The 25,607-nt window shown below is 52.1% G+C and overlaps 1 protein-coding gene across 1 annotated transcript; it reads right to left on the bottom strand.

Annotated features, from left to right (window-relative positions):
• Nucleotides 1-623: 623 nt before the first annotated feature.
• On the bottom strand, nucleotides 624-24,189 carry NECAB3 (N-terminal EF-hand calcium binding protein 3). Its single transcript, XM_031603110.2, has 13 exons — nucleotides 23,962-24,189; nucleotides 20,257-20,281; nucleotides 19,143-19,251; nucleotides 11,938-11,963; nucleotides 11,506-11,603; nucleotides 5,428-5,564; nucleotides 5,142-5,263; nucleotides 4,784-4,863; nucleotides 4,419-4,472; nucleotides 3,899-4,011; nucleotides 2,681-2,758; nucleotides 2,273-2,364; nucleotides 624-1,795 (listed from the first exon to the last, which is right to left on the bottom strand). Exons 1-13 carry the CDS (start codon nucleotides 24,052-24,054, stop codon nucleotides 1,767-1,769), a joined length of 1,056 nt encoding a protein of 351 aa, XP_031458970.1. The 5' UTR covers nucleotides 24,055-24,189; the 3' UTR covers nucleotides 624-1,766.
• Between the last annotated feature and the right edge of the window lie 1,418 nt (nucleotides 24,190-25,607).

Here is a 25,607-nt window from a genome sequence, read left to right as displayed (position 1 = left end):
AGGGCTGTGCTGTCAGCAGTGCAGGAACTGGAGGATGCAGAGTGCACCAGCACTGAGCTCATGCTGTGCTGCGCACAAATGGGATTGAAGAAAGCATCTGTTCAGTAAAGCTGCGTTTCCATGACTGGTTTTGTGTGCTCGCTGGGTTGGAGCCCAATGAGGCAAGTAATTCCCAAATTATTTTTGATCACTTTTTCCATTGGAGGCGAATAATGGAGATGCAAGGAGTGATCCCAGAGCTTGCAGCGGTGCAGCGGGCGGTGTGCTGGGGAGGAGCAGCAACCACAGCCTGGAGGGAACGCTGCTGTGGGAGCTGCTCTGCAGCTCAGCCCTGCCTCTGCAGGGTTTTATCTTACAAAATAAAGCCCCAAAGTCTCCTGGTTCTCATGGAGCAGTGGGGGTCAACCCATGGCCTGCAGTGTGAGGGCCGAGTGCTGCCTGCGTGTGTACATAGATCGTCTTCCATCATCCTCATGCAACTTTGGTGGCTGTGTATTAAAATTAACCCCAGTGTAAATGAATACAATACTAACAGTCATGATTAGAATTATTATTTTTTTTAAACACATAATGATACATGTGAACTTTGGACATGGGCAGACTTGTGGGACTGAGTTTTCTAGTTTTCCTTTTTTTTTTTTTTGACATTTAATTCTGTAATAGGGATTTGTTACTTCATTCCTGTGCATAACTTATTTAATGTACTGTATAAAGGAACCCAAACTGTTACAGATGTATTTAGTTTGTTCTACTCAGAAGTAGTCAATAAAAAGACTCTACTCATCACACAGCGCCTTCCCCTCTCTGCCGCTGGGGGCAGAAACATGGGGATAAAATCCAGGGTTTAGGGGCTGTGACCATGGAGGGCTGGAGGTCAGGCACTGCTTGGGGGTGGGGAAATGTTTGCAGCTGCCCAGGGAGCTGCTGGCTGCAGGTCACCCCCAGCTGCCCCCCACCACTGCTCAGCAGCTGTGGCCAAGCTGCAGCCCCCAGCATTTTGTCCTCTCATGGGTGCCATCCCCCACCTCCATGGCTGGGGTGAGCAGAGCCCTCTCCTGCATCCCAACCCCTGCCCCTCTGTGCCTCATGGCCCTGCACAGGCTGATGGCATTTTAATGACTACAACTGGGGAATGGAGCTGAACCATTCAAATTAGTATCTCTGGTGAAAGCCAGCAGGGAAAAGAGGTGAGGGGCAGGGGAGATGTGGGGCTGAGCACCACGCTGCTGCTGCAGGACAGGTGCATGGCAGAAGAGGACCTGTGCTATTCTCCCTTCCCCTGCAGGGCCGTGGCACGTGCCCATGCTGGCTCTCACTTCACACTGCTCCCAGCAGCTCGGTTTCTGCTGGCTCTGCAGCATGAGGACACAGCCATCACTGTGCTGTTACAGGCACTGTACTGTCCTGGCTCCTCACAGTGCCATTCCCAACCCACAGCATGCAGTGACAACCACACACTCTCCATGCCAACACTCTGCTGGTGCCAGTTCTGTTTATGTTCACTCAGCAGCAGCATAGAGCCATGAGCTGCACTCGGGAGGGGGGGGGGAGGAAGGGGTGGCACCGCCACATTCACCCGCTCCAATAGGAGTAAATAAATTAATAAATTAATCACACAAAAAGAGCAAAATGATGAACAACGCTGGGGCCAGCAGGCAGGCGGCCCCGGGGCTGCAGGAAGGGGAGCAGAGGTGACAAACGTGAGCACAGGCAGTGGCAGTGCAGGGGCTTCACATCCTGCGTGCCACCAGCATCGGCTGCTCAGGTCAGTTGTTGTTCATGATCCACCACGAGGCTGGGGAGAGAAAAAGAAAGGCTCAGGGGAAGTAGGCAGGGAGGGCAGGATGTGGTGTTGAGGGCAGGATAGCGGGGACAGAGCAGGAATGCGGCCCTGCTCAGAGAGAGCTGAGGCACCAGCACCACCTGCACAGTAAATAGTGAAATGGAGAGCAATTTGGTCTCAGAGCTGCCTCCAAACCCCCCCCTCTGTAGGTTTCTGACTGCACCCTTAAAAATGAAGCTCAGACACAGCCCCTGGGACTGGACCAGGAAGGCACATACTCTACAGCCAGCTTTCTGGGATGGGGGGGAAGCACAGTGGGCAGTCAGTGTGACCTCCAGCTGGGGCCCAGGCTGGCAGCAGCAGGTCTGTGTGTGTCTTCCACCAGGAACTGCTCTCAGCTGCTCAGCAATTCAGGCTGCACAGCACATTTGGAAACATGATGTAGGAGGCTGCTACCCACAGCACAGCTTCATCAAAGCCCCCACTCACCTGGGAAGAGCATCGTGGTCAGCAGCTCTGGGGACTCCAGCAAGCTGATGGTGGCCCGCTGGAACATCTTGCTGTGGCTGGACTGGAGGTGGCTGTTGGGCAGTGTGCAGGTCAGGGCCAAGAGCCTGTCCTGCTCCTGCCCCAGGGCTGCAGGAGGGCTCTGGGCCAGGGAGGGGCCAGGTTTGCACTGACACTGCCCAGAGCACTGCTGCTCCCACCCTGCTCCCACCCCATTCCCACCCCTCAAGCTAAGTGCTCAGCCCCCCTTTGCTGCCATCAGTCCTGGAACACAAGGGGGCAAGGGAGCAGGACAGGTTGGTGAGGGCCCCCTGGAGTCCCAGAAGAATCCCTTTCCACCCCCCACATCCAGTTCCTAGCCCCCCACCACACACAAGGAAAGTCCCTAACCTTCTCCATGAAGCTGCGTCCTGCCAGAACTCATAGAGGATGAAGCAGGCCTCGTCTGTCAGCTTGCAGGCAGACACACTGCGGGGACAGGAACAACCTGAGCTGGGGCCACTTGGGAAAAACAGGCACAGCTTTGCCCACATGCACCCACCCAGCTGTCAGAGAGCAGCAGCAATGCTAGGGCACAGCCACAACCTGGAGCTGCCAAGGGGAACCCCCACTACATCAATTCAACAGCCAGGAGTGAAATGCCATTGGGGTGACCCTCGCAGCAGCCCAGGAGCAGCATGGAGATGTTTAATTATTTCTCAGGGAGTGGAATGCAGAGCCACAGGACAATCTGCATTGGACTGTGGCAGCTGCAGGAAGGAAGCTAGGGCAGTAAAGCCAAAGGACACCCAAGGATGCCCAGGCTGCAGCTCAGAGCTGTGCCATGCACAAGGGCTGCACTGCACTCTGCTGTTCCCTGTGCTGGAGCACTGAGCAGGGTCTTCTCAGACTCCACATCTGCTTCCCACTCACATGGAGAGCCCCTAGTGCTGCTCCCATGTCACACTAACAGTTCACAGAATCACAGAATCACCAAGGTTGGAAAAGATCTTCAATATCATCCAGTCCAACCATCCACCTATCACCAATTTCTTATGAGTTCTTACGAGGGAAAAGCCCATCAAGTCTAAAAAAAAAAAAAAATACACATCATTCTCACTGCCACACGTCAAAACAAGTTTCTTCCTTTTGCTTGCACTGAAATGCAGTTTTCTACTGTTGAAACTGAAGAGCTGAAAAATGGCACTTTAAATGGGTACAGCACAAACGTTTTCCTCTGGAAGCAGCCTGAAGCCTCCCCTGGGAAAAGGGAGACTCTCCAGCAGCAGCTGCAGTCTGCAGGGACACAGTGACTGAGCTGTGCCTCCATCTGGCCCAGGGCTCCATCCTTAGCTCTGGTGCAGTGCTGGGGCACAGTCTTGATCTTAAGTCATGGGCCAGCTTTAGAAGGTCAGGATGCTTCCCACCAGCACCACACATGCTTCATGTGAAGTTCTACCCTCACTTTTCTCCCTTCCTCTCAAGTCTCTCAATGCTGCACTTTCTTACAGGTGTATGGCACCATCATTCAGGTTGGCATAACCCCCTCTCACCTCCCAGCACGGCCCTGTGCTGTGCTGACTGACACAGGACCGAGGGCTGCCCTGCTCCTTTCCCCACCACACTTACTGCAGGCAGCTGCTCTGCGCCGTGGTGACCTCCATGTAGGACCTGAGTGCCTGGCGAAACTCCTCAATGCCACCTTTGGCCACTGATATTTGTCTCTTGGCCACCAGGATGCTCTGCAGGGTGGACAGGCAGTCAGCAGCAGCGCAAATAGAGACACCCCCTCGCTTGCCCTCCCTCCATGCAGCAGGATGGTGCAGTGACAGCAAGCACAGGGCAGCAGAGGAGCCAGGCTGGCACCACGACTGCTGTGTTTCCCTCTGTGCTTGCTCCAGCTGAAAGGGACACCCCAACCACAGGGCCTGGAACAAAGCTGAGAGGTTTGGGTGCTCACAAGCAGAGCACTGCCCTCCTCGGGCTGATCACAGGCACACACACACCCAGAAGCTGCATGTGCCCTGGGCAACAAGCACAGCTCTGGACCAAAGCCAGTGACTATCTCAGTGCACAGAGGTGCACAAGAGAAAAATCTGTACATGCATCAGCATTACTGCAAGAGACAAACAACAGGACAGGCACTTACTTCATCTCTTCCTTTGCACGTTGCTTCCTCCTTCAGAGGCTCCAGGCGTGGGCTCTGCATTTCACAGAATCATTGTTAGCTGAGAATTTTGTAATAAAGCAAAATGAGCAGCCACCCACAATCCAGCCCAGCTCGGTGTGAGATGAGCACCACCTCAGAGGTGTTCAGATACCTGGGGATGAGGGGATGTGACACACACACATCTGTGGGGCTCTGTGGGTCCAGACTGACTCACAGGTCAGAGTCTGGTGAATTGGTGCAGCTCTGTAATGAAGCCAGGGCTGAATACCACAGCTACTGGCACAAGGAGAGGTCCCGGCGCTGCTCTGGCACTGAGATGTGGGGCAGCCCCCAGCCCCCCGCACCTTGCACTCCAATTTCTCAATGAGCTGCTGGAGCCTGGAGATCTCTGCCATCCACTGGCTGTCAGCTTCCACACAAACACCTGCAGAGGTGAAGGCAGAGAGATGTCACCACAAAAGCTTGCTGAGGACTCAGAAAACCACAGAAGTTTCTAAACCCTCTGATATAAACCAAGAAACTGATTTTTGTACTGAAACCCTTCCCGCTGCTCAAGAGATACAACATCTCACAATGGTCTGGGTTGTAATTTGAGTACAGTAGTCCAGACCCTGCTGCAGACTGCTCTCACACTCAGTCCAGGCAGTAGCAGGGTGGGGGCTTTATCCATTGATATGCCCCAGGATGGCTGAGCTACAGTACCTGTGGTCAGCATTCCAGAGTAGGGGTCTGTTGGAGACAGACAGATGTTCTTCTGTCCTCTGCGCCCACATCGCCGTCCTGACCTCAAGCCAACCAAAGTCTCTGATATCTTTATGTCCTTTCTGAAAGAATAAAATGCAAAGGAGGAGTTGGGGTCAGTCCTTCCCAGGGCTGGGGTCACAAAGGGCAGCTCCACCAGATCCCTCCCAGAAGCACCCCAAGTCCCAACACCCTGTGACCCCACGGTGGTGCCAGGGTACAGCACATCCCAGCAAGCACCCAGTACCTCTCCCGTCCTGCCTGCTCCTCCATGGTGTCCACAGCACACTCGAGTGAGCCCTGCAGGGACTGCAGCTGGTGCATGGTCTCCCGCAGCAGGAAGCGGGTCAGGAATTGCTCCATCTTGGAGGAGGTCTCGTAGCTCTGTAGGGAAAAGGAGAGAAATAGTCAGATGCCACAGCTCTGCGTGAGGAAGCACAGACATATCTGGAAGGGGACGACCCTTAAATAAGCTCAGGCTGCTCTACCAAAGCTCCCCTGGGCTCCACCCGTTGGCCTTACAGAGTCTCTAGAAAGTACCCAAGTACACCAAGAGGGACACAGAGGGTTAACACCATGCAGACAGGGGACTCCTCCATGTTTCCTGGCTTTCCCAAGAAGACATGCTCAGAGCTGCAAACCTTGCCCCAACACAGGCTGCCTGCTGAAGTTCCTGGCTGCTCCAGACAGAAGCAGGGCAGCAAGGGTTGAAGGCTCGATAGCAGGATCACTCATGTCTTCCCAGCACATGTGGATTGGAAAGGAGAAGTACCAGCAACAAGGCCCCACTATGCACATGGAACACTCCAGCAGGCAGGCACAGAAGCCATCACTGCTGCAGGAAGGTGATCAAGGCCCAGCTCCTGCCCTGCTGCAGGAGCCCAAAGTAAACCTGAATGCTCCAAAAGAACTGAACTGCTTTCCCCTGGTGGCTCCAAGCTGTTCCTGGGCCCATTCAACATCACTGCAATACGCCCACTGTGAATTCAGGGGAACTCAGATCGCCTCCTCCAGCTGCTCTACGGCCAGGCCCCAAGGCTTCAGGCAGGAGGTTATGCACACCCAGAGCACCACAGCAGAGTGAGCCTTCCTGAATTCCCTGCCAGCACAGCAGGGCCACACAGGTCTGCATAAGGAGCCACATCCATGGAAGGAATGAGCTGAGAAGGGCTACAGAGTGCTAGTACTGCAGCAACATTACTGCAAGAGGTGATCTCTGACCACAACAACAGAGCAGCCCAGCACTGAGTATGAAGTACAGGTGGGGAAAATCAGAAAACTGAACTCACTCTGTGATTTTGGTATAAAGGTAATTTGGTGCTTCAGGGAGCTGAGTGAGTCCCACTTTGGGCACTGAGCTCAAACCCTCCTCTTCAAAACAGATTCCAGTGATGTGGTTGCATTATTGAGGTCAAATATTTCCAATTCCTATTCTGTTTCTCTCCAACACACAGAAGAACTGAGGATCCCAAATTCCAAAAGCTCTGCATAAAAACACTTGGATGTAACCCTTCCAATGCTGCTGTCAGAAACAGTGCAAGGCACAGACCCCATCCCAGGGCCACACCAGGCCTCTCACCAGGAGCAGGGGGAGGCACAGAGCCAACAGTCCCACATAGCAGAAACAAAGTCGTTAATGTAATTACACAAACAGACACACTCACCCTGATGCTGGAAACGGCTCTGCCTGCAGCTGTCACTCACAGGGCTGCAGTTCTATGCAATGCCAGCTCCTGGCCTTGAAAGTGGAGAGGATGCTCATCTGCAGAGCAGGCACAGACAGCCGCAGCTGCTCTCTGTCCAAGCAGACAGCTCTCACCACAGCAGCTCCACTGTGAATGGATTTTTATCCATCTCTCAAAATGAATCTCTTTCCTGCCAGAGTGAGAGGGTGGCAGAGAAGCAGCTGAAGGTGGTGTGCCTTCAGGAAGCAGAGCCCCAGCTCCATCCCCCTGCGCTGCCTGCAGTGAGCAGCTCACATACCCTCAGCCATGCCCATTCAGAGGGAGCTGCACAAAACAGATCCCCCTGTCTCACTGCAAGGTCTGTGTCAGAGGAAGTGATTCCGCCTGCCCAGAGCAGCAATGGGAGCTAGGGCACCTCTGGGACACACCTGGGGATGTCCATGCTAGGTGCACAGTGCTGAGACAGGCTCGGGTTTCCCTTCCCAGCTCACCCCCCAACTACGCTCTCTCAGAGGAGAGCTCAGACTCCTGCCAGACATTTCTGGAGGCTCCAATCTGCTCTACACACAGCAGCTGAGATGAGCCCACCTGGCTCCAACATACACTTTCACTTGCTCCAATGCCCATCTCTTACTGTGTACCTCCAACCACCCTGAATGGACAAAGCAGGGTCCCAGTACAACTGCAAGCATTTCAGATGTGCCCTGTGCACAAACAAGCCAGTTCCCTCCTGTCTTGCTCAAACACAGCATGCCCCTGGGAGCACACAGAGAGAAGGGAGCCCTATGGAGCTCTCAGGAATCCAGCAGAAAGCAGAGGAGTCTCCAAGCCTCAGGGCACATTGCAGGCACAGTGAGGAACTGCCAGGCAGCATTGCATCACTAAAGCCCCTTAGGGTTTCATAATGAAAAATGTTCCCTCTGCCCCACATCAAGTGATGGGCATCTCATGCCTGGGCTCAAAGGAGGCATTTCAGCAGACATTAAATGCTAGCTCACCCCTCTGCATCACCTTGGAAGATCTCATATCAGGGAAGGAATTGATTGAAAATACACTTTCACTTTGATTCAGCTGCACAGCTCACTTTAGGGAACAAAAAATAAAAATAAAAACCCTCTCGTTGGGTATTGCAATAAGCACTTCAAACCCCACTGTCAATAGAACCTCAATAAAACACATCTCACTGAGCACACAGCAGCTTTTGCTCACAGCAAAGGAAATAACTCAGCAAGCACAAGACAAGAACTGTGGTTGCAGAGTGGTATTCAGCTCCGCTGACCCAAGCAAAAATCCCAAAGCTGCCACGAACTGCAGCAATTGTGCTTTGAGAGGTTTTGTTTGTTTCTTATGATGGTGGTTAAACTTGGGACACGGAGGAATAGGTGAACACACGGTTCCTGCCAACGGAGACATCAAAGCATCTGATTTGGAGGGCTATTTGTACCTTGGTTTGCAGTGTTTGCAGGCTAGAGAGTGAGAAGATTCTAGCACACAAGATCCCTGTTAGAGATATCAGACTGTTTGCATCCTACTCTGACACTATTAGACTGCAAATGCAAAGTTCAGCCATAGAATAAGGCATATTTAATATATTGTAGCACAGCTACCAGTAGTTATACTTTAAAAATATATAATTATTATATTAGGAAACAACCAAACAAGAAAACCCACTCTTTTCTTGAACAGGTGATATTCTTTACCATGTTTCTACCAAAGAGGAAGGATAGGAATGCATGAACCCCGACATTTCTTTTCCTGCCAACTGAGGACGAAACAGAACGAGCTGGTGCAGGTTTGCTGCCCACACAAATGCTATTTCCTACAGTCACTGCTGTCACAGCAACAGCGAGGACCAACCTGGCTTCCATTTCCCACACTCCTGCAGCATTTTGCAGCAGCCTACAAGGTGACTGCTGGCACTGAGCGCCCAAGGGCACAGCCAGGAGACACACTGCACATCTGTGCCAGCCGTCCTGCATGCAGAAGTGGGAGCCAAAGCACCAAGAAAGCTTTCAGTGGCACCACTTCAAACCACAGCTTCCAGCACAGCCGCACCACATTCCCTCTGAGCTTTGATTTCTGTATTTCCCTCCCTGCAGCTTGCTGCCCAACACTGTCTGAGCAAGCCCAGCCTGTCTCCCATGACGCATGTTTTTGTTGTGTTAACGAAGCATCCCATGCTCTGTTTTCCATCTTGAGAAGTGGGCTCATATTTATTTACCTGAGGCCTCCTGCAGCTGTGGAACAAGTGCCTGGAGGATACAGGGGTAGCAATCCTCAGAAAGAAGAAAGAAGGAGCTACTGGAGTCAGATCACACTCACAACCAAGGGATGCTGTGATTCCACTGGTGAGACCCAGGCCAAATTAGAGATGCCCTTCTTCCTTTAGCTGGTCCAGGTATAACAATCAGAAAGGTCAACACAATGGAATGGTGATACAAGGGGTGCAATGACAGAGGGACTAATGCAACAGAAAGGTGTTATGAGGGAAGGAAAAAGGACTGCTCATCTCTCTCAGCTCACAGGGAAAACTCCAGAAAGAGATCCTTCCCCACTGGCAGTCAGCCCTCAAATGAGGTTTAAGAGAGGTGCAGTCAGGCTCACCCCTTCTGGTTCTGCAGCTGAATTGCCTTCACCTGTGCTCTCAGGGCTGACCAGCTCCTTTCCCCAGGTGCTCAATCAGTGGGTTAGGCTGGGACTCAACAGTTCCCATACATCTGAGTATCACTGTCTCCATGAGCATCACATGAAGCTCTCTTACATAAAGCCAGGGGAAAACCAGGCAGCTATTGAAAATCCTCCACCAAGGTGACCCCACAGCCCTGCTCTGGAGGCAGTTTCACAGTGAGGGCCACTTGAGCAGGCCAGGACCTTTCAGCCTGCTCAGCACCCAGCACTGCTGCACCTCCAGCAAAACCCACAGGAACAAGTTTCACTCAGCTCAGGGATGTTCCTCTGACAAAGCAGAACTCCCAGTCCCCAGCCAGGGGCACAGAGGATGATTGAGTCAACAAAAACAACAGGCAGACATCACATGGGAAATCTCCATTCTCTGCCTATTGCCCAGGCTCAGACAGGTGTGAGGTCTGGCCAAAATCTTCCCAACCCTAATAGACCCATTGCTCCCAGAATAGCCCATCTGGAAATACAAACATGGGAAGGCATTCAGGTCACAGCAGATTAAGAAAGCAGTGTTTAACATCTCTGCCAGCCTCTAGCAATGGTACATTTCCCACAGCTCCAACATGAGCCCTGGTTTCTCCCTGGGTCACCCAGGGCTGAGCATGGAGCAGCACCCAGCAGCATCAGCACTTGCACCTTGACCAGGTGCTGCACAACCAGCATGTCCTGCCTTCCTGCCAGCTCTGCTCAGAGCCATCACAGGTGCAAAAACAAACAAACACACAAACCTGTTTCAATAGCAGAAACCTGCCTCCCTTTTCCAGGGAAAACCTGTGACACTAGAAACCCCCACTAAGCTCTATTTCTTAGAGGCTGCATCCAAGGCCCTAGAATTTCAACAACAAAGCCAGCACAGGTTGCTTTTTATTTCTTTGAGCCCGGTGAAAAAGGGCAAGAGATAAGGAAAATGAGAAGTTAATTTAAGAAAATGAGTGGTTTAAGGTGTGTGCTGAACAGGGCTGCACAGCGACATGTAATTATAATGGAACTCTCTGGGATGTTTACACCAGAAACTATTAAATGAATGAATACATCATGCCAACGCTGTGAAGCAGACAGTAATTGTGCTGTACTTGGGAGAAATACATGAATACACAATGAATTCATTATTAAAATAAATAAATAAGAAAAGAAGTCAAATAAAGCACAGCTCTCTCCAGATGAATCATTCTCTCCCTCTGGATTTGCATTTAATAAGATTGCACAGGGAGACACTACTGAGGGTGGATCTGTCCAGAAGGCGGCACAGAGGGCAAGATCATGAGTGAGTTTACAGAGACACAAACACCCCAGAGAGCTGCTCAGGGGAGCTGGCAGCAGGACCGTTTGCTTCTCTGACCAGTAGGGAACTGCCTCTTTTTCCCTACTTACCTTCCTGGTGATGGCCCAGGTATAAAACTAAACCATCACTTACTCCTCAGATGCAGACAAGATGCTGATACCCAGAAGGGTCCCTTCCAGCATTTGCTACTGCTCTCTTGCAGCTGCAGTTCAGCTGCAGTGCTGCATGCTGCAGACCCCTGTCCTTCAACATGCAGGCAGGAAGGCAGACAAAGCAGGATACTGCTTGGCCTCATTAACAGCCTCAGATCTGCTTCCCCTCAGTATAAGCTGCAGGAAGAGGGAAGGCATTCGCAGCAGGGGTGAACTCAGCTAGGAGTCAATGGATTTCACCATTCGTTTCCTTCTGAACATTTGGCAGCTTCCTGAAGTGGCCCTTTCCCTACAGCAACTCCTGTCCCCTCTCCATGAGCAGAAACTCATATTCACTGAAGCTCAAGCTTGAGCTGCCTGGTGCAGGATCCACCCTCAAGTAACCCATCCACATCAAACCTCTTTGCAGCAGATAATCTGTAACACCTGGGAAGTACCTCATCTGCAGCCTGTGAAACCCACATTTAATGCTGAACAAGATGAGAACACCACTTCTGTTACCCACCCTCCTGCCTCATCCTTACCAGCTTGGTTTTGTCCATGGCTGCCAGGACAGCAGAGTTGAGCGTTTCCAGTGCAGAAAGCACGTTCCTGTACTCTCCAAGATACGCTGAGAAATAATCTGAAGTGGGACAGAAGACACAGTAAGCTCCCAAAACGTCTCCTTCCTCACCTTCCCTGTGCCAGCTGCTTCCAGCACTGCATGGGGCATTCCCATTCCCACCCAGCAATCACACCTCCTTCCTGGCACCAGATGGACAGCCCATTTCTGCCCCAGGGACAACTGCCGCATCCTGGAGGAAAGCACAGATACCCTCTGTGACCCTCCCTCAGACAGCTTGGACCCACACACAGGGACTCATCAGTGCCACCCAGCCTGCCCAGCCCAGATGCACAAACCCCCTGCAGATCTCAAGAGACAAAGCCCCTCCGGAACAGAAGATCAGCCTACTTACCACACAGCTTCTCTGTGTCCACATTGCTGCAAGAAAAACAGTTTTGTTAGATGGTGAGGCTGGTTTGGGAGAAACAGTTGTGGTGAGTGGGGTCTTGAAGGCTTGTCTGGAGCCCCCAGTGAATTTATGCTCCTCCAGTGCATTTTAAAGGCTGTATTGAAAGATAAAAAAGCCACACAAGCTCAGAAGCTGTGCTCAGCACCTGCAGCAGCAGGAAGGTGTGAAGAGCATTGCCTCTGCTCAAGTTCTTCTCATGTGACACCAGTCCCCTTCCTGTCCTCTCTGCCCACACATGCCCCTGGAGCAGCTCCTGTAAGGCTCACAGACACAAGGTACCTGCAGACAGCAAATAGATGATAAAGGAAAACAAAAAACAAACAAAAAAAACCAACAGACTGAAAAGCTTGTTAGTTCCCTGAATCTTCTTGCCACCAGGTGCCAGACAAGGCAGGAGTCCTGTGGGAAAACCATCACATGCCCAGGTAGGCAGGAACACGGTCCCACCACTGCAAACAGGAGTGTGGCAAAACAGCCCCAAGCCTTAAACCCAGAGCTGTCACCCTACAGTGCAGCTCTGCACATCCAGCCCCTGCCCCCTGGTCACAGCACTCTCAAGCACTGCAAACGAAGGGCAAACTTCCCTCTTCCTGCTAATAAAGGCACTGCTGGGATGGAGAGGAAGGAGGACACAGCCAGAAATACCTAGCAGTTTTGGGGCAGATCTGGACGCTGCCCAGAACTGGCAGATACACTCAGGCAGCCAAAGCTGCAAAGCAGCTCTGCTTGTGATGCCTCACATCACCTGCACGGCTCCCAGGGAAAATGCCCCAAGATGTCATTTATTCAAATCAGCCTCCTCAAGAAATTCTGCTGTCTCAAAATCTCCCAAGTGTCTGCAGCCTTTTTTTTTTTTCCTACACCTGATTGGAAAAGTGGAAGACAGTATTAAAAATTATTTTAAATGCTTAAGTACTGTCACATGCGGAGGAACTGGTGATATCTGGAGCTTGCTGGGCTCCCAGCATAAAAGTGGATGCAGCACTGCTGCTGGTTTCTGCATCTCTTTTTCTGTCAAGATTCCATGATCTTTAATAACACAGTGCTTCCAATTATGAAAATACGCAAACCCCAGTGGGAATAGCAATGTCCAACCCTCTCATTTTTGAGCTGACAGATGTCAATTTTACATTTCCCCAGTTTACGTGGAAAACATAGCACCTTGTCAGTGCTCCTGCTGTAAGCAGATCAACCCACCTGGACCAGCAACACCTGCAAAGCTCAGCAGACTGCAGCACGTCACTGTTTCACAGCCAAGAGCTCAAGGGCAGCCCCATGCAGAGAGCAGGCTGCAGCTCAGACGTGGGGCAGTTGGTTGGCAAAGTCCCATGACCCTGGCTGCCCTGGGCTGTCACCTGGCCCCTGTGACCCAAGAACCTGCACAGCCCCAGCAGACAGAGATGGGCAGGGGAACACTGGGAGTGTGGCAGGTGAGTGTGCCAGGGAGGATGGACTCAGCAGGATGCTCCTGCACTTGGGGTTTGCTGGAGAAGCCAATTTCAGAGTGCAGGAACACTGGGAGGACAAGTACTGGGGTCATGAAATGGAAATTGCATAACCAAACCCAAACCTCTTTGGGAGTAAGAAGCCCCTGGCAGTGGGACTGCAGCCCCTGCATTTAGTTACTTGCATCAGGTATTACTTTGGCAGTGCTGGGATGTGATTTGGTTCATCCACATTACACCACTGCAGGAGCTGATTAAAGCAGAGCTCTGGACCACAGTCCAGGCACTGCAGGTAGTTTTTAAAGTTGATAAAAATAGTGTTTCCCCTGAGATACAGTACAGATAATCAACAGAACCAATACCCCTTCACCTGCCAACTCCTCTCTGTCAAACTTTACTGATCCCACCCCTAAGAAGCTCCATACATCCCCCCACAGCTCTGCCAAGCTGACTAGGGTTTGAAGCAAAAATTTAAATTGCAAAAAACATCTTCCTCCTACTATTTTTTTCTACAAGTTTCTGAAAGCAGTCTGGAACCTGCAAAGCTTCAGGAAGTCCCTTGCTGCTGCACTGACACAGAGATTGGGCACTGCAGCATCCATGGCACAGCTTGTGTAACCTGTGCTCCAGAGGAATAACTGCAGCCACTGGTTCCCATCCAAGAGATGAGTAACATAAAAGAGGAGATGTGGACCAAGTTAGCAAAACCAAGTGGGCAAACTCTGTATGGCCACTGCTTCCCAGGTCCTGCACCTGCACTGCCCCTGCCTTGCAAAAGTGCCAAATCACACTTGGTTCTTCCCATGTCAGCACTGAAACACCAGCTGCCAGAGCACAGCACTGCATGGTGAGAAGAGACAGAGTGCAATAAGGGTAAAAAAGACAGAGTGCAGTACCAGTAGCTCCTCCCTCTGACACCTCCTCTTATCACTGCAGGACAGGCATCCTCTGTCTCCAAAGCACTTATTCTGAGGCTCTCCACATTTCCACATAGCTGTATTTTGACTACATTCAAACCTCTGATTAACGGTAATTAAGCTTGAACTGATGATGGAGGATCTTGTCATCATTATGTTTTCAGGATTTTGTCAGAATGCGCCTGGAACTGATGCAAGAAAACATCAATCAGCTTCAGCAAAGCAGATGGGAATTTTGTGGTTTTTTTTTTTTTTTTTTTTTACCATTTAACGTTCACATTGGAAACCTCAGATCTGTGATCACAGATCTGGTTCCAAACCCTTAGCTGCGCTCTTTAGAGTTGCAGTCACTCTGCAGAGTTGAAAGACTGGCTGATGCTGTGACACTGAGCATCAGAGCAAAGACAGGAGGCAATGTGACACAACCAGTTCTTTCACAGCACCGGAGGCTTGAGGGAATTTCCCGGGAGATCTTAAAAACTAAAAGGTCAGCAGACCTTCAGAGATCCCAAATCCTTCACTCGTGGCTCAAGATCTGAACTCTCAACAGACTGCATCCAAGCTGCTGTCAGCCTGATTTGACAGCTACCTCCCACACAAAGGAGGATGTGCTGGATCTCTTTTTTCCCCCCTAGATTTTCCCAACTGATGCAGAACAGAAAGGTATGAGAGATCTTCCTGACACTTTCTGGGACACACTGCATCAGCCCATGCACAGAGCAGTGAGCTCACACAGCACACACACCTCAGTGCTCTGTCCAAACACCTCCCAAGCTGGCTCTCAGCCCACTTGTGCAGGACAATCCCATATAGACATGCTCAGGAGGGGACAATTGTAGGGGTGGGGACCTCTGAAGGGATTTCAGGACCCCTTGCTACCCACCTGTCTGGGCTGAGCACAGACACAGGGCTGCTCTGACAGCAACCTGCATGCTGTTCCTCCCAAGACACTTCTGCAGCAACAGAGCTTTTCCACTGCTCCCAAAAACGTTTGGCTTTTTTCTATCAGAAGTTTTGGTGGATGAAAATGCACGCAGGGAGACATGGTCTCTTCTGCTCCAGTGCCAGCTCTGGTGCTGCACTCTCTGACAAGTGAAACGCAGCAGTGAACCTCCCTGTTGGACTGAGATATTGCCAAAAGTTGCATGCAGTTTCACTACAGAACATTTTCTAAACGCTGAAAAATTAGAATGAGGAGATATTTTAAAACCAAAATGAAGTATCTATGAGAAACGCAGACTAAAGATGTCTCACAGGGAAACAGAAAACCTTCAAACAATCACTCAAACAAACACGTTGGATTAGAATTTTATCGCAGACGTATTCTGATCCGATCCCTCCATCCAAGTCAGCAAACACATGTTGGATTACCCCTCAGCCCTTATTCCACCTGCTCAGAACTGAACTGGAACTTAGAGGCAGCTCTAACAAACACCACCAGCGTCCTGCCTGAGCACTGGGTGACACCGGAGGTGGAGCACAAGCAGACAGGAAGAACAAGAAGAGAGGAAGGGAGGAAAGGAGACTGTGATGCTGTGGGCTCTCTGGAAGGAGAACAAATAATGCATGAGACCTCTAAAATATTAATCTTCCCAGATGTCAGCTTTGTGAGCCAGGGGAGCAGATGCAGGCTGGCAGTGATGAAAGAGAGTCAGTATGTGTCTGGGCAGCACTCCATTACCCAGACACAGATAATGTCTGGGTATAAAAAAAATCTGTTGCTGTGTTTCCTTGGGTCAGGCTGTCACTGACAATGAAATAATCTTTTCAACACAGACCTGATGAACACAGCTTCCTTGTGACCAAATTCACCAACTGGATTAAGAATGAAACTTTCCCACTGTCAGAAAAGCTATAGAACATGAGAGGAGAAAGCCAGGTGTGCTTGCAGAGCTGACCATGCTTATGCTGAATTCACATGCAAGAAGCACACAGCAGCAGGTTGACCTCTGAAGGCCTCTGCCCACCTTTGATTTCAGGCACAAGCAGATGGTGCTGAACATCTACCTCTGAACACACTCTGCTCAGTATAAAAGCTTATGTTTCCTTTGTGAAGCTCAAAGCAATCACAGCATCTGCAGGGAGAAGGCTTCACTGACAGCCTCACAATACCTCTCATGATAACCTGTGGAATATCACACAAAGTTGGCAGATATCAGAAATCAAAAAAGCTGGAGAAAGAAGCATTATGCTACACAGCTCAACTGTAGAACTAACTTTCAGCCCACATGGCTGAAGCTGAAAGTCTGTTTCAAAACAAAGTCAGATTTGTGGAGGACAACAGGAGCTGGTGATGTTATCAAGAAGGTCCTGAACTAGTGATTGCTGGAAGGGTAAAGGTGCTTCCTCTATAGTCTTGTTAAGCCCCTTCTGTCAACACCAGTGGCAGAAAGATACTGGAAAAGACAGAGCCCTGGTCTGGTCCAGCCTGGCTCTTCTCCAGGAGACAGCATGGCTACAAGCACAGCCCTGACGAGGCACCAGAAGTTCCACAAAGTGGGAGCCTTCCTGAATGCTCCAAGAACAAATGGCAGAAAGCCTGACTTCAGATGCAGAGCAATGGGAAGCTTTTCTTGGTCCAGCACACCGAATATCGACTGATTTCTCCATCACCTGTAATGTGCAGCAGGTAAGTAGGTCTGTGCAGAGCCCAATGGATATTTATCAATTCCATTTTATGCAAAGAGCAAACCCTGTTACATCTCTGAATTGAAGTCTCTGGCAAGGTCAATGAAGCGATAAACTATCTAATGCATCCTGAAGCTGCCCAGAGCCAGGCCTGCTTGCCTGCCCTGGACAGGGTTTCTGTGTCACTTGTATGACAGCAAACACCACGGTTCACTGCCAGGCCAAATCCAGCCTGGAGTGGCACCAAGTGAAAGCTGACACTGCCTCGTGGAAGGCTGTGCACAAAGCCAGCAACAGTGGAGCTGGCCCCAGGGAGAGGCCTCATCCCAGAGGAGGTGGCAGTCCCTGGTAATTTCTCCCTGGGGATAAGGCTGCCTGGAAAGCCCTCAGCCCAGCAGGCACAGAGCTCCAGGCCAGGATCAGGGCACTCTGACAAACACACTGTTTGCAAAGGACTGGTTGCCTCCTACCAGGCAATTAGCTGAGCACCAGTCTCCTGCTCCTGGAGATGCCACCTGCTCCTTCACCAGTTAATGATCAGGTTGGAGAGATTAAGTACAGTTCCCTTGCTGCCACAATCCCAAATCCATCCCTCTCCCACGTGCTCACTGTCCCAGAACTAACCCTGTGCATGTGCACATGGCTCACATCCAGCCAGGGACAGAAACAGGGAGTGTTCCTGAAACATCCTCAGGGCTGGGCCTTCCCATCTGTTCCCTTTTTCCTATGGAGAACTGAGGGCATCCTTGTAGGACAAGGGGTTTCCTGTGCTTCCTTGAAGTTAGTGAATGCAAAAATTTGGAAACTAACTTTGTTTGCAAGGTCCCTTCTGGTCTTCATGGCAGAAAGAGATCAAACACACAATGGTCACGCCCTGCTAATAGATGTCACCAGCTCAGTGCTGCAAACACCACGTTGTCATAGCTACTACACTGTCATTACAGGTGACGATTTCCAGAGAGCACTGCAGTAGCCAAGACCACACATGACTCTCAGAGCAGGCATGCTGCCCTGGGGCATGGGGCCTGCAGAGTTAGGGGGCCACCGGGCAGTTTTGGAGAGGTCCAGCACAGCATCCTTCCTCTTCCATAGCTGGAAGGTCTGAGGTTTGGTGGAGCTGCTGCCCAGGGACATCAGGAAACCCATCCTGAAAGCAATGGTAAACCAAGAAATCACTGCCAGTCAGATAAAGCCCTCTGTTCTGCTGTAATCTGTTTTCCAGTGGTATTGCATTGGTGATGACTCCAACATCACCCCAAACTGAGGCTCAGTGGAAGGAACAGAGAAAGGCAACAGCCGCCTGCTACATCCCTGCTGCCCTCATCCAGCAAGCTCACTTAACTGTACACACAGCAGCAAGCAGTCACTGGAGGAAGATGCCATCTAGCCCTCACACAAATGGTACAACACCTTCTCAGCAGTTGTCCAGATTGATACATATCACAGAAAGAGGCACAGGGGGCTGCAGAGGCACCAGCACACTTCTTGGCCCCATCACTACATCAAGAGCATCACCTAACCCACCAACCCAATGCTTGGTCAGAATCAATCACTCCACTCACCCAACTCAGGGTGGATAGCTCAGGGACTTGCAGGCAGGGACTGCTCAGAATTTGCAGTCAGTGGCATGACAAACCCAGCAAAGCCCAGCTGATCTTCCTAGGTAGCTCCAACCTACAGGAGCCCAGAGTTAAGTGCTGACCTAAATTCACAGTTATACTGACACTCATAAGGCCCATTTCTGGTGGAAAGACCTTACATAAGTGAAAAATCAGCTCCCTGTGTCAGCAGTCACAAAGATAACTGTTCATCGTCCTCACATCACCACATGCTCCTCCTGCAGATACTCAACCTGCTCTGTAAAGCTGTGTATTTCTGGAAGACATTTTTCAAACCAACATAATGTAATTTTAAATGGATGCTTGCTCTTACGGCACTAAAGTAAATCTGATAGTGCCTGATCTCAGAAAATCTGGTTTCTCTCATCACCAGTGCTCATAGTCGGTGTTTAATGGATTTTAACATCTGCGTGTCACAAGAGTTAGCTTTATCTCACCCTGACTATTTATTGCACCCGCCTCCAAATGTCCTCCATCTACAGCCAAGCAGTTTCATATCCTCCTTCATCTCCTCTCCTCTGCACCACCATGGTACTTACTCTGAATGACGCCTGTCAATGCCACTGAACAACTCCCACAGCTCCTCCGAGCTGAGGATTCCATCAGCAAAATAGTTCTTGAACTCCTCAAATGACAGTTTCCCATCATCTGCATTTAAACAAAAGGGAAGAATAATTATATATCTGCAGAAAGAAGCATACAAGCCCCAGCAATCCTCTCAGCAGCCTCTTTACAGAAGCGTGGGATAACTGGGCGTGTTGTGCATGATAATTAGAGTGGAGATCTCATTGAAAGCACATCCCATCAGTCAGAGCAACCCCATCAGATACCTAGGAGGGTTGGCAAGAAGGGCAAGTGCTGCTAGGTGGAAATTTCAGCTACCCTGATCCTTCCAAAAGACCTTTTGTAACATTTTCAGAAATGTATTGAAACTACACTTAAATAAGTTTCCAGGCTGGCTTTCCATTCAGTTCTCCTCAGTACAGAGCCTATTATAAGTGTCACAATGAGGATGGTATCAGATTTCTATGGAAAGAAAATCTTTTCTTTGACTCATGAGCTCTCTCTTTCCAATCTGTAGGGAACTGATGCTCCTGAGCTACATTTTGATCTGCAACAAAGGTGGCTTCTGGAACCTGCAATCTACCGTGAAAGAGAAGAGCCAAAGTGGGAGGAAGGCTTGTAGAAACCACTCATGGCATTGAACATCTTGGTTTAAGGGTGCCAAATATAACTCCAGCCTAACACTGAGACATGAGGGGCTCCGGTGGGGTTAAAGAGCAGAGTCACCCAAACAGAGGACAGAGTCAGTGGTGCAAGGGATAGAGAAAAAGCCTGATGGATCCTGGCCAGCCCTGCTCTGCCTCCCATTGCACTGCCATTGTGTGGGTGGTGACATCTCAGCTGAGTGAGAGCCCAGCACCCACAGCCCCTGTGCTGGGTGACACACAGGCCACGCTGAGTTTGGGAAAACTGCTTTCCCAGTCCCTGGCCAGTGCCTTCACCTCCAGGCAAAGCAGAAAAGCAATTTTCTTCCAGGCAGAGAGCTGCCTGTCCTTGTCCTTCGCTCTTCCAGTGAACCTCTCAGCGAGGAAGGGCTACCGCTTTACCCAGGGCTGAGAGGGGGAGGAGGCAGCAGAACAAAGCACTCACCGTTCTTGTCCGCTCGCCGGAAAATCTGAAAGGGAAAACAAGACAAGGTTGAGAGCAGTGGCAGGGAAAGCAGCGAGCACAGCAGCTGCCAGCCCTCCCCAGCCACCATAGAGGAACCTCCAGCCCTCCAGGAGCTGTGGGGCAGCCCACACCACGGGGGCAGAAGGACAGCATGCACAGACTGCTTGGTGGGAAATTTCCCTTTGCAAATGCTTAAAACCATTTCTCTCCGCTGCACAAAGCTCTCAGCACAACCGCTGATGCCCGAGCAAGTCCAGCACTAGCACAGAGCATCTTTTAGAGAACGCAGAGGGAGACAAGGTAGAAAAGGCATTACTGCAGCTTTGCTACAGCCTTGTGATGGAAAGTGTTTAATTTTTCAAATCCCTTAAATGAAAGAACATTAAGCAAAAAACACTCCATAATGTGAGCGCTTTGCACGTCATCACCAACATTTCAACCATCTGCAGCTCTCACCCTGCATGTTGTAACAGCCCTTCACAATTCTTCTGTATAGGACACCCAGACACGTGAACCCCTGCAATGTAACTAATAATTAATTCATTCATCTGTAACTAATTCTGTCCCAGAGCACAGTTTGAGCACTGCTCTGGTTAAGCATCTTGTCTCAAACCACAGGGACCAGGAGAAAGCCAGGTTTTCTTATTGCCTCCCCTCTCCCTTTTCACCAACAACTGTCTGAAGGTCTTGGGCTGATTCTGGAGAGGAACAGCACAATTTCACAATTGCTGAAGGCTGAGAACATCTTGCCAGACAGAACAGTACAGGCTTTTGGCCAGCACATCCTAGCAGAGCTGACAACAGCAAGCTGTGTGTGTCACAACTTTCCTCTTTTTAACCATGTCTTTTAGGTCTGAAGAAAGATCAGGAATGAAAAAGGGCAGGGCAAAGGAAAAGCAGGCTTTGTTATGCTCTTTTCCAAGCACCTGCAGAATAGAAACCACTGATAAACCAGCCCTAGAGCTCTGCTCCTCACTGCTGGGAGATACATCCATAAAGCTGCCTTTGCAACCCCAGCTCTGTCCCACACTGCTTGCTGGAGGTTCTGCTACACAGCCCATAGCCAGCCCTGCACGCACAGCCACAGAGATGTTCCTGACATTTGCTCAGCCAAAAAGACAGCTGAAATAGTTTCTTGGAGAAATCTCATTCTCAAAGCTGGTCCCTATAGGGAGCTCCCTTCTCCATCCCCATGGCCCAAACCAGAAGCAGGGACACCTCACAGGAGGATGCTCTCCTGAGCAAAACCTGCTCCCTTTGCAGCACTGCCCTGAGCTGCCCAGCATTAGGTAACTGCCTGCAAGATGCCATTCCCGGTCACGCCAGCCTGCTTTCCTCAAATGAATATAGGGCAGGGCCCTCTGAGTGCCCATTAGGACTCTCAGGATGGACTTCTAAGCTTTCTTGCTACCAACTAAGTACCGAAACTTGCAGTCTGCACACACTGGGGATTTCTCTGGGTTTTAAAGCAGAACTTTCTCCAGGCAAAAGGGTCTGCTTCTGTATCTGCTTCCACTCAGGCTTTCAAGGCTATGCTTCCTTCCAACACCAAGGCCAGCTAGTTCATCCTACCTGCACCCCAAAACATTGCCAGTGTCACCCAGGTATTACTTAACTCAGAATCAAGAGAGGCCAAACATTTCCTTCTCCTAGGCTGTCCTGGCTCACTGTGGTCTGCCTGCAGGCTTGGAGTGAGGGCAGAACTTTGGGGGGGATGCCATAGGGCTGGGAAGACTGCAGGTCCTTAACCTGGGGGTATTTGTCCTGGATTCATTGCAAATCATGGCAAGGAGATGCTTTTCACTCACATACAGAAGCCTCCACTACAGCAACATTTTAGAAAACCTCTGCCTGTGTATGCAGCAGAACTGTCTAAAGATCATCTTAGCAAGGAAATGGAGCTGCAAGAGCCCTGTGAAGGAAAGGCAACATCCCCTGAGGCTGTGCAATGCTGGGGACAGCAAGGTTCCTCATCCCACCTGTCCTCAGCCTGAGAACAGAAACAGGTCTGGGTTGTCAACTGGAGAACCCTACCTTCATCCTCACATGCATTCACGTTGCTGGGCAGTTCCAGAAACACAGGGACACTGCTTCAAGCCTGAGAGAGACATGTCCCTTCACCCAGGCTCTCAGGCTTAAGCCCAAGGGACCACAGCCCTGCTCAGTGCCTGCAGTGACAGACAGAACAATGAAGGAAGATTTGAGCCTACTTTTATTTTGGGATTAAGCCTCGTGAGCCCTGGAAAAGAAGGATGTTACAAGGCCCTGCCTGCTCGCAGGGCTAGAAGCAACCTCTGCTCCCAGGCACTCAGCAGGGGACACCCTGGTTGTGAGATGGGGGCAGTCACCAAGGGAACTAACAGACAAGTCATTGCAGCTTAAGGCCATGCCTCAGGCACAAGGCTGGCTTTGCAAACAGCTTTTCTGAATCTCTGGTATACAGAATGGAAAGCAAGCGAGCCCTAGGCTCCAGTCTGGGGGGCAAGCACCCCTGGGACTTGAGATGTATATGGAGAGTAATAATTGCAACAGCAGTGCTGCAGTTCACACAGCACGCGTGCTGAAGCACTGCAGGCAAAGCCCTCATTCTTACCTTCCCAAAACATTGGTGACTTCCAACAGGGGTGAATGCAGGTCAGGAGAGGTGACCTGGCTCTTCAGAGTCAGCCTGGCACAACTTGCCACAGGCAGACAGACAGATCCCACTGTTCTCCCTCTCATCTCATCTCCCTTTCCTTATCATCTTTTCCTCTCCATCTCTCATTAGTAAAAGCACCTGGACTGCTCAGGAGCCCTCTCCATCACACACATCAGAGAGGAATCCACCAGCACTGCTCCCAGCCTCCCATCCCACTGCCAGCCCACAGCTCAGCTTCCTGGCAGTGCCACCATGTCCAGGTGTGCCCAGAGAGCCACAGTCCCCCAGCAGCATCTCTGCAGCCTTAGGGGAAAAAGCAGTCTCACATCCTTCCAGCACCTGGAGGTGCCCACGGCAGAGGAGATGTCAATAAAGGGGCGATGCCCAGGGTTCATGCTGTGCTCACAGGCTCCCATTGCTGCAGGTCTCACTGCGGTGTGTGGGACTGACCGAGAGCCTGCGGGAGGAGAGAAGCACACAGCTGGGCTCCATGAACCGAGCTGGGAACTGGCCTAGGAAGCATTCAAACCGTTCTGGCGAGCTCCAGAGTTGAGGCGGGAGCACAGCAACCCGGAGGGAAGCCGAGAGAACCCGGGAAGCGGCTGGTGTGCCACGAGAGCCGCTGGTAGCTCTGTTAACACTCCACATTTTAATTGCCTTAACGACACTCCGAGGGATAGAGCCGGGACAAAGCGGCCGCCCGGGGGAGCTGAGCTGTCACCACCACAGCCCGCGTTCCCTCCGCCAAGCCATTAGCGCGGTTAACGACGCCGGCCGGAGAGCCGCGCGGCCCGAGCCCCTGCGGCAGCACGGGGACCCGCAGCCCCGCGAGCCGCCCGCACGGCAGATGGGACCCGCGATCCGCGCCCACGGGGAGCAGCAGGGCCACATCCAGCCCGGTGCCGCTCCCGGAGCCCGGCACGCAGCTCTCGCTCACACCGCTCTGCTCCCAAGGCCGCGGCTCGCTCCCCCCGCCCGGCTCCGGTCCCGCCGGCGCCCACCCGACGCTCCCCCGCCCCCGGCGCCGGGCCCCGCGCGGCACTCACGTCGTGGAAGATGGGCAGCGGCTCGCGGCGGGGCTCGGGGCCGGGCTTGGCTGGCAGCAGGCACACGGCCAGCAGCTCGGCGCACGCCATCATGGCCGGCCCGCTGCCTGCCCGCCCGCCCGCGGGGTGCGCTGCCCTCCCGGCGCGGTGCCGGCACCACAGTACCGCAAGAGCGGCGCCCTCAGCCAGCGGTCCCGCAGCCGCCCGGCAACTTTGCCTCGGCGCAAAGCCCGCCCCCCGCGGCGCTTCGATTGGTCGCGCTCGGTGATTGGCATCTCAGAATCGCGCCTGTGATTGGCAGAGAGGAAAGAGGCGGGACGGGGTGGTGCTGTGGGGAGCGCGGAGGCGGCGGTCGTCTCAGTGTCAGCGGCCGTGGGTGGCCGCGGTGTTGCGGCTCGGCCTCAGTCAGCACGGCGCGGGTCCGGCCGGTTCGGCGCGGTCGAAGTGCAGTTCCAGCTGGCCCAGTCAGGCCTCGATTGGCTCCGTGTGTCCCTAGTGCAGCCTCAGTTGGCTCCGTGTGGCCCCAGTGTCACAGTGAGGGCTCAGGGCAGCCCGTCACCCTAGGGCGGCCACAGTCGGTTCAGTATAACCTCAGAGCGGTCCCAGTGAAGCCCCAATGCAGCCCCACTGTGGTCCCAGTGAGCCCATAATGCAGCCCCGGTTGGCTCAGTACGGCCCCACTTTGGTCCCAGTGAAGTCCCAGTGCAGCCCCAGTTGCCCCACAGCAGCTCTGGGCGCCATGGCCACAGACTGTGCACAGCCAGGAGGAGGTGGGAGCTCTGAGAAAGGCTGTAGGAGTTCAGCAGAGGACCCCACAATGCCTCCCCTGGGTGTGGGGTCCCTTGTGGACCCTGCCCTGGGTGTGGGTCCCCTCAGCTGCGCTGCCTAGGCACAGCAGGGCACAACAACACAGCTGGGCACGAGTCAATGGAGCGCCTCGTGGTGCCTCATGCATAAATGATGCCGTGCTTCACCTCCCCACGTTGTTTGCTTTCTGCAGAAATGCAAATGGACTTCAGAAGGTGAAGTACAGGATCCTGGCATGACGCAGAATGCACAGCTCCTCGGCTGTCCCATATTGGGGCAGTCGCTCTGCCTCCCACCCTGCTCCCTCCCACCCTGCAGGGCTGAGGAGCCACGCTCACTGCATCCCCTGTGCTTGTCAGAAATGAGAACTCCTACACGAGCTCTCAGCTCCTTCCCCAGCAATCCAAAATAGAAGCGGGGAAGCCCTTCAGCTGCACCGTGACTCATCCCCGGGACACAGCAGTTATTTTTGCAGCACGGCGCAGCCGATGCAGTGCTCTGGAGATGGGCTGCATGGCACACGGGGACATGATCCGTCCCTGCTCTGCAAGGGCTCAGCTCCATGCTGGTGGTGGTTTGGTACTCTTGTTCTGGGTAATGGAGGAACTGTGCTGTTGCTGTGGGTCAGCTGTTGCAGGGAAAAGCAGTGCTGCCCCCACACACTGCAGCCAGCAGGAAGGCAGGCGGGATCCCTGCCTTAAGTAAAGCAGGGAGCCAACACCAGAAGAGGATAAATACTCACTCTACACTTGTTATGTCCACCCAGGCTGGGCTTGGCAGCCAGGTGCTCCCAGCTGGGGTTGGTTTGTCAGCAAACATCCCTGAACCTTCACAACAGA

Source organism: Phasianus colchicus, chromosome 17, assembly GCF_987193195.1.
Source record: "Phasianus colchicus chromosome 17, bPhaCol1.hap1.1, whole genome shotgun sequence".
In the NCBI taxonomy this organism is placed as follows: Eukaryota; Metazoa; Chordata; class Aves; order Galliformes; family Phasianidae; genus Phasianus; species Phasianus colchicus.
Note: the sequence above shows the minus strand (reverse complement) of the source record. Positions and strands in the feature narration are given on the sequence as shown.

What these genes read in the sequence shown, in the direction of transcription:
- NECAB3 (XM_031603110.2), bottom strand. Translation starts at nt 24,054, where the DNA reads ATGATGGCGTGCGCCGAGCTGCTGGCCGTGTGCCTGCTGCCAGCCAAG. An exon ending in GGACACAGAGAAGCTGTGTG is followed by an intron (nt 11,604 to 11,937) that starts GTAAGTAGGCTG and finishes GTCCCACTTCAG; the next exon opens with ATTATTTCTCAGCGTATCTT. An exon ending in TTGAGAAATTGGAGTGCAAG is followed by an intron (nt 4,473 to 4,783) that starts GTGCGGGGGGCT and finishes TGTGAAATGCAG; the next exon opens with AGCCCACGCCTGGAGCCTCT.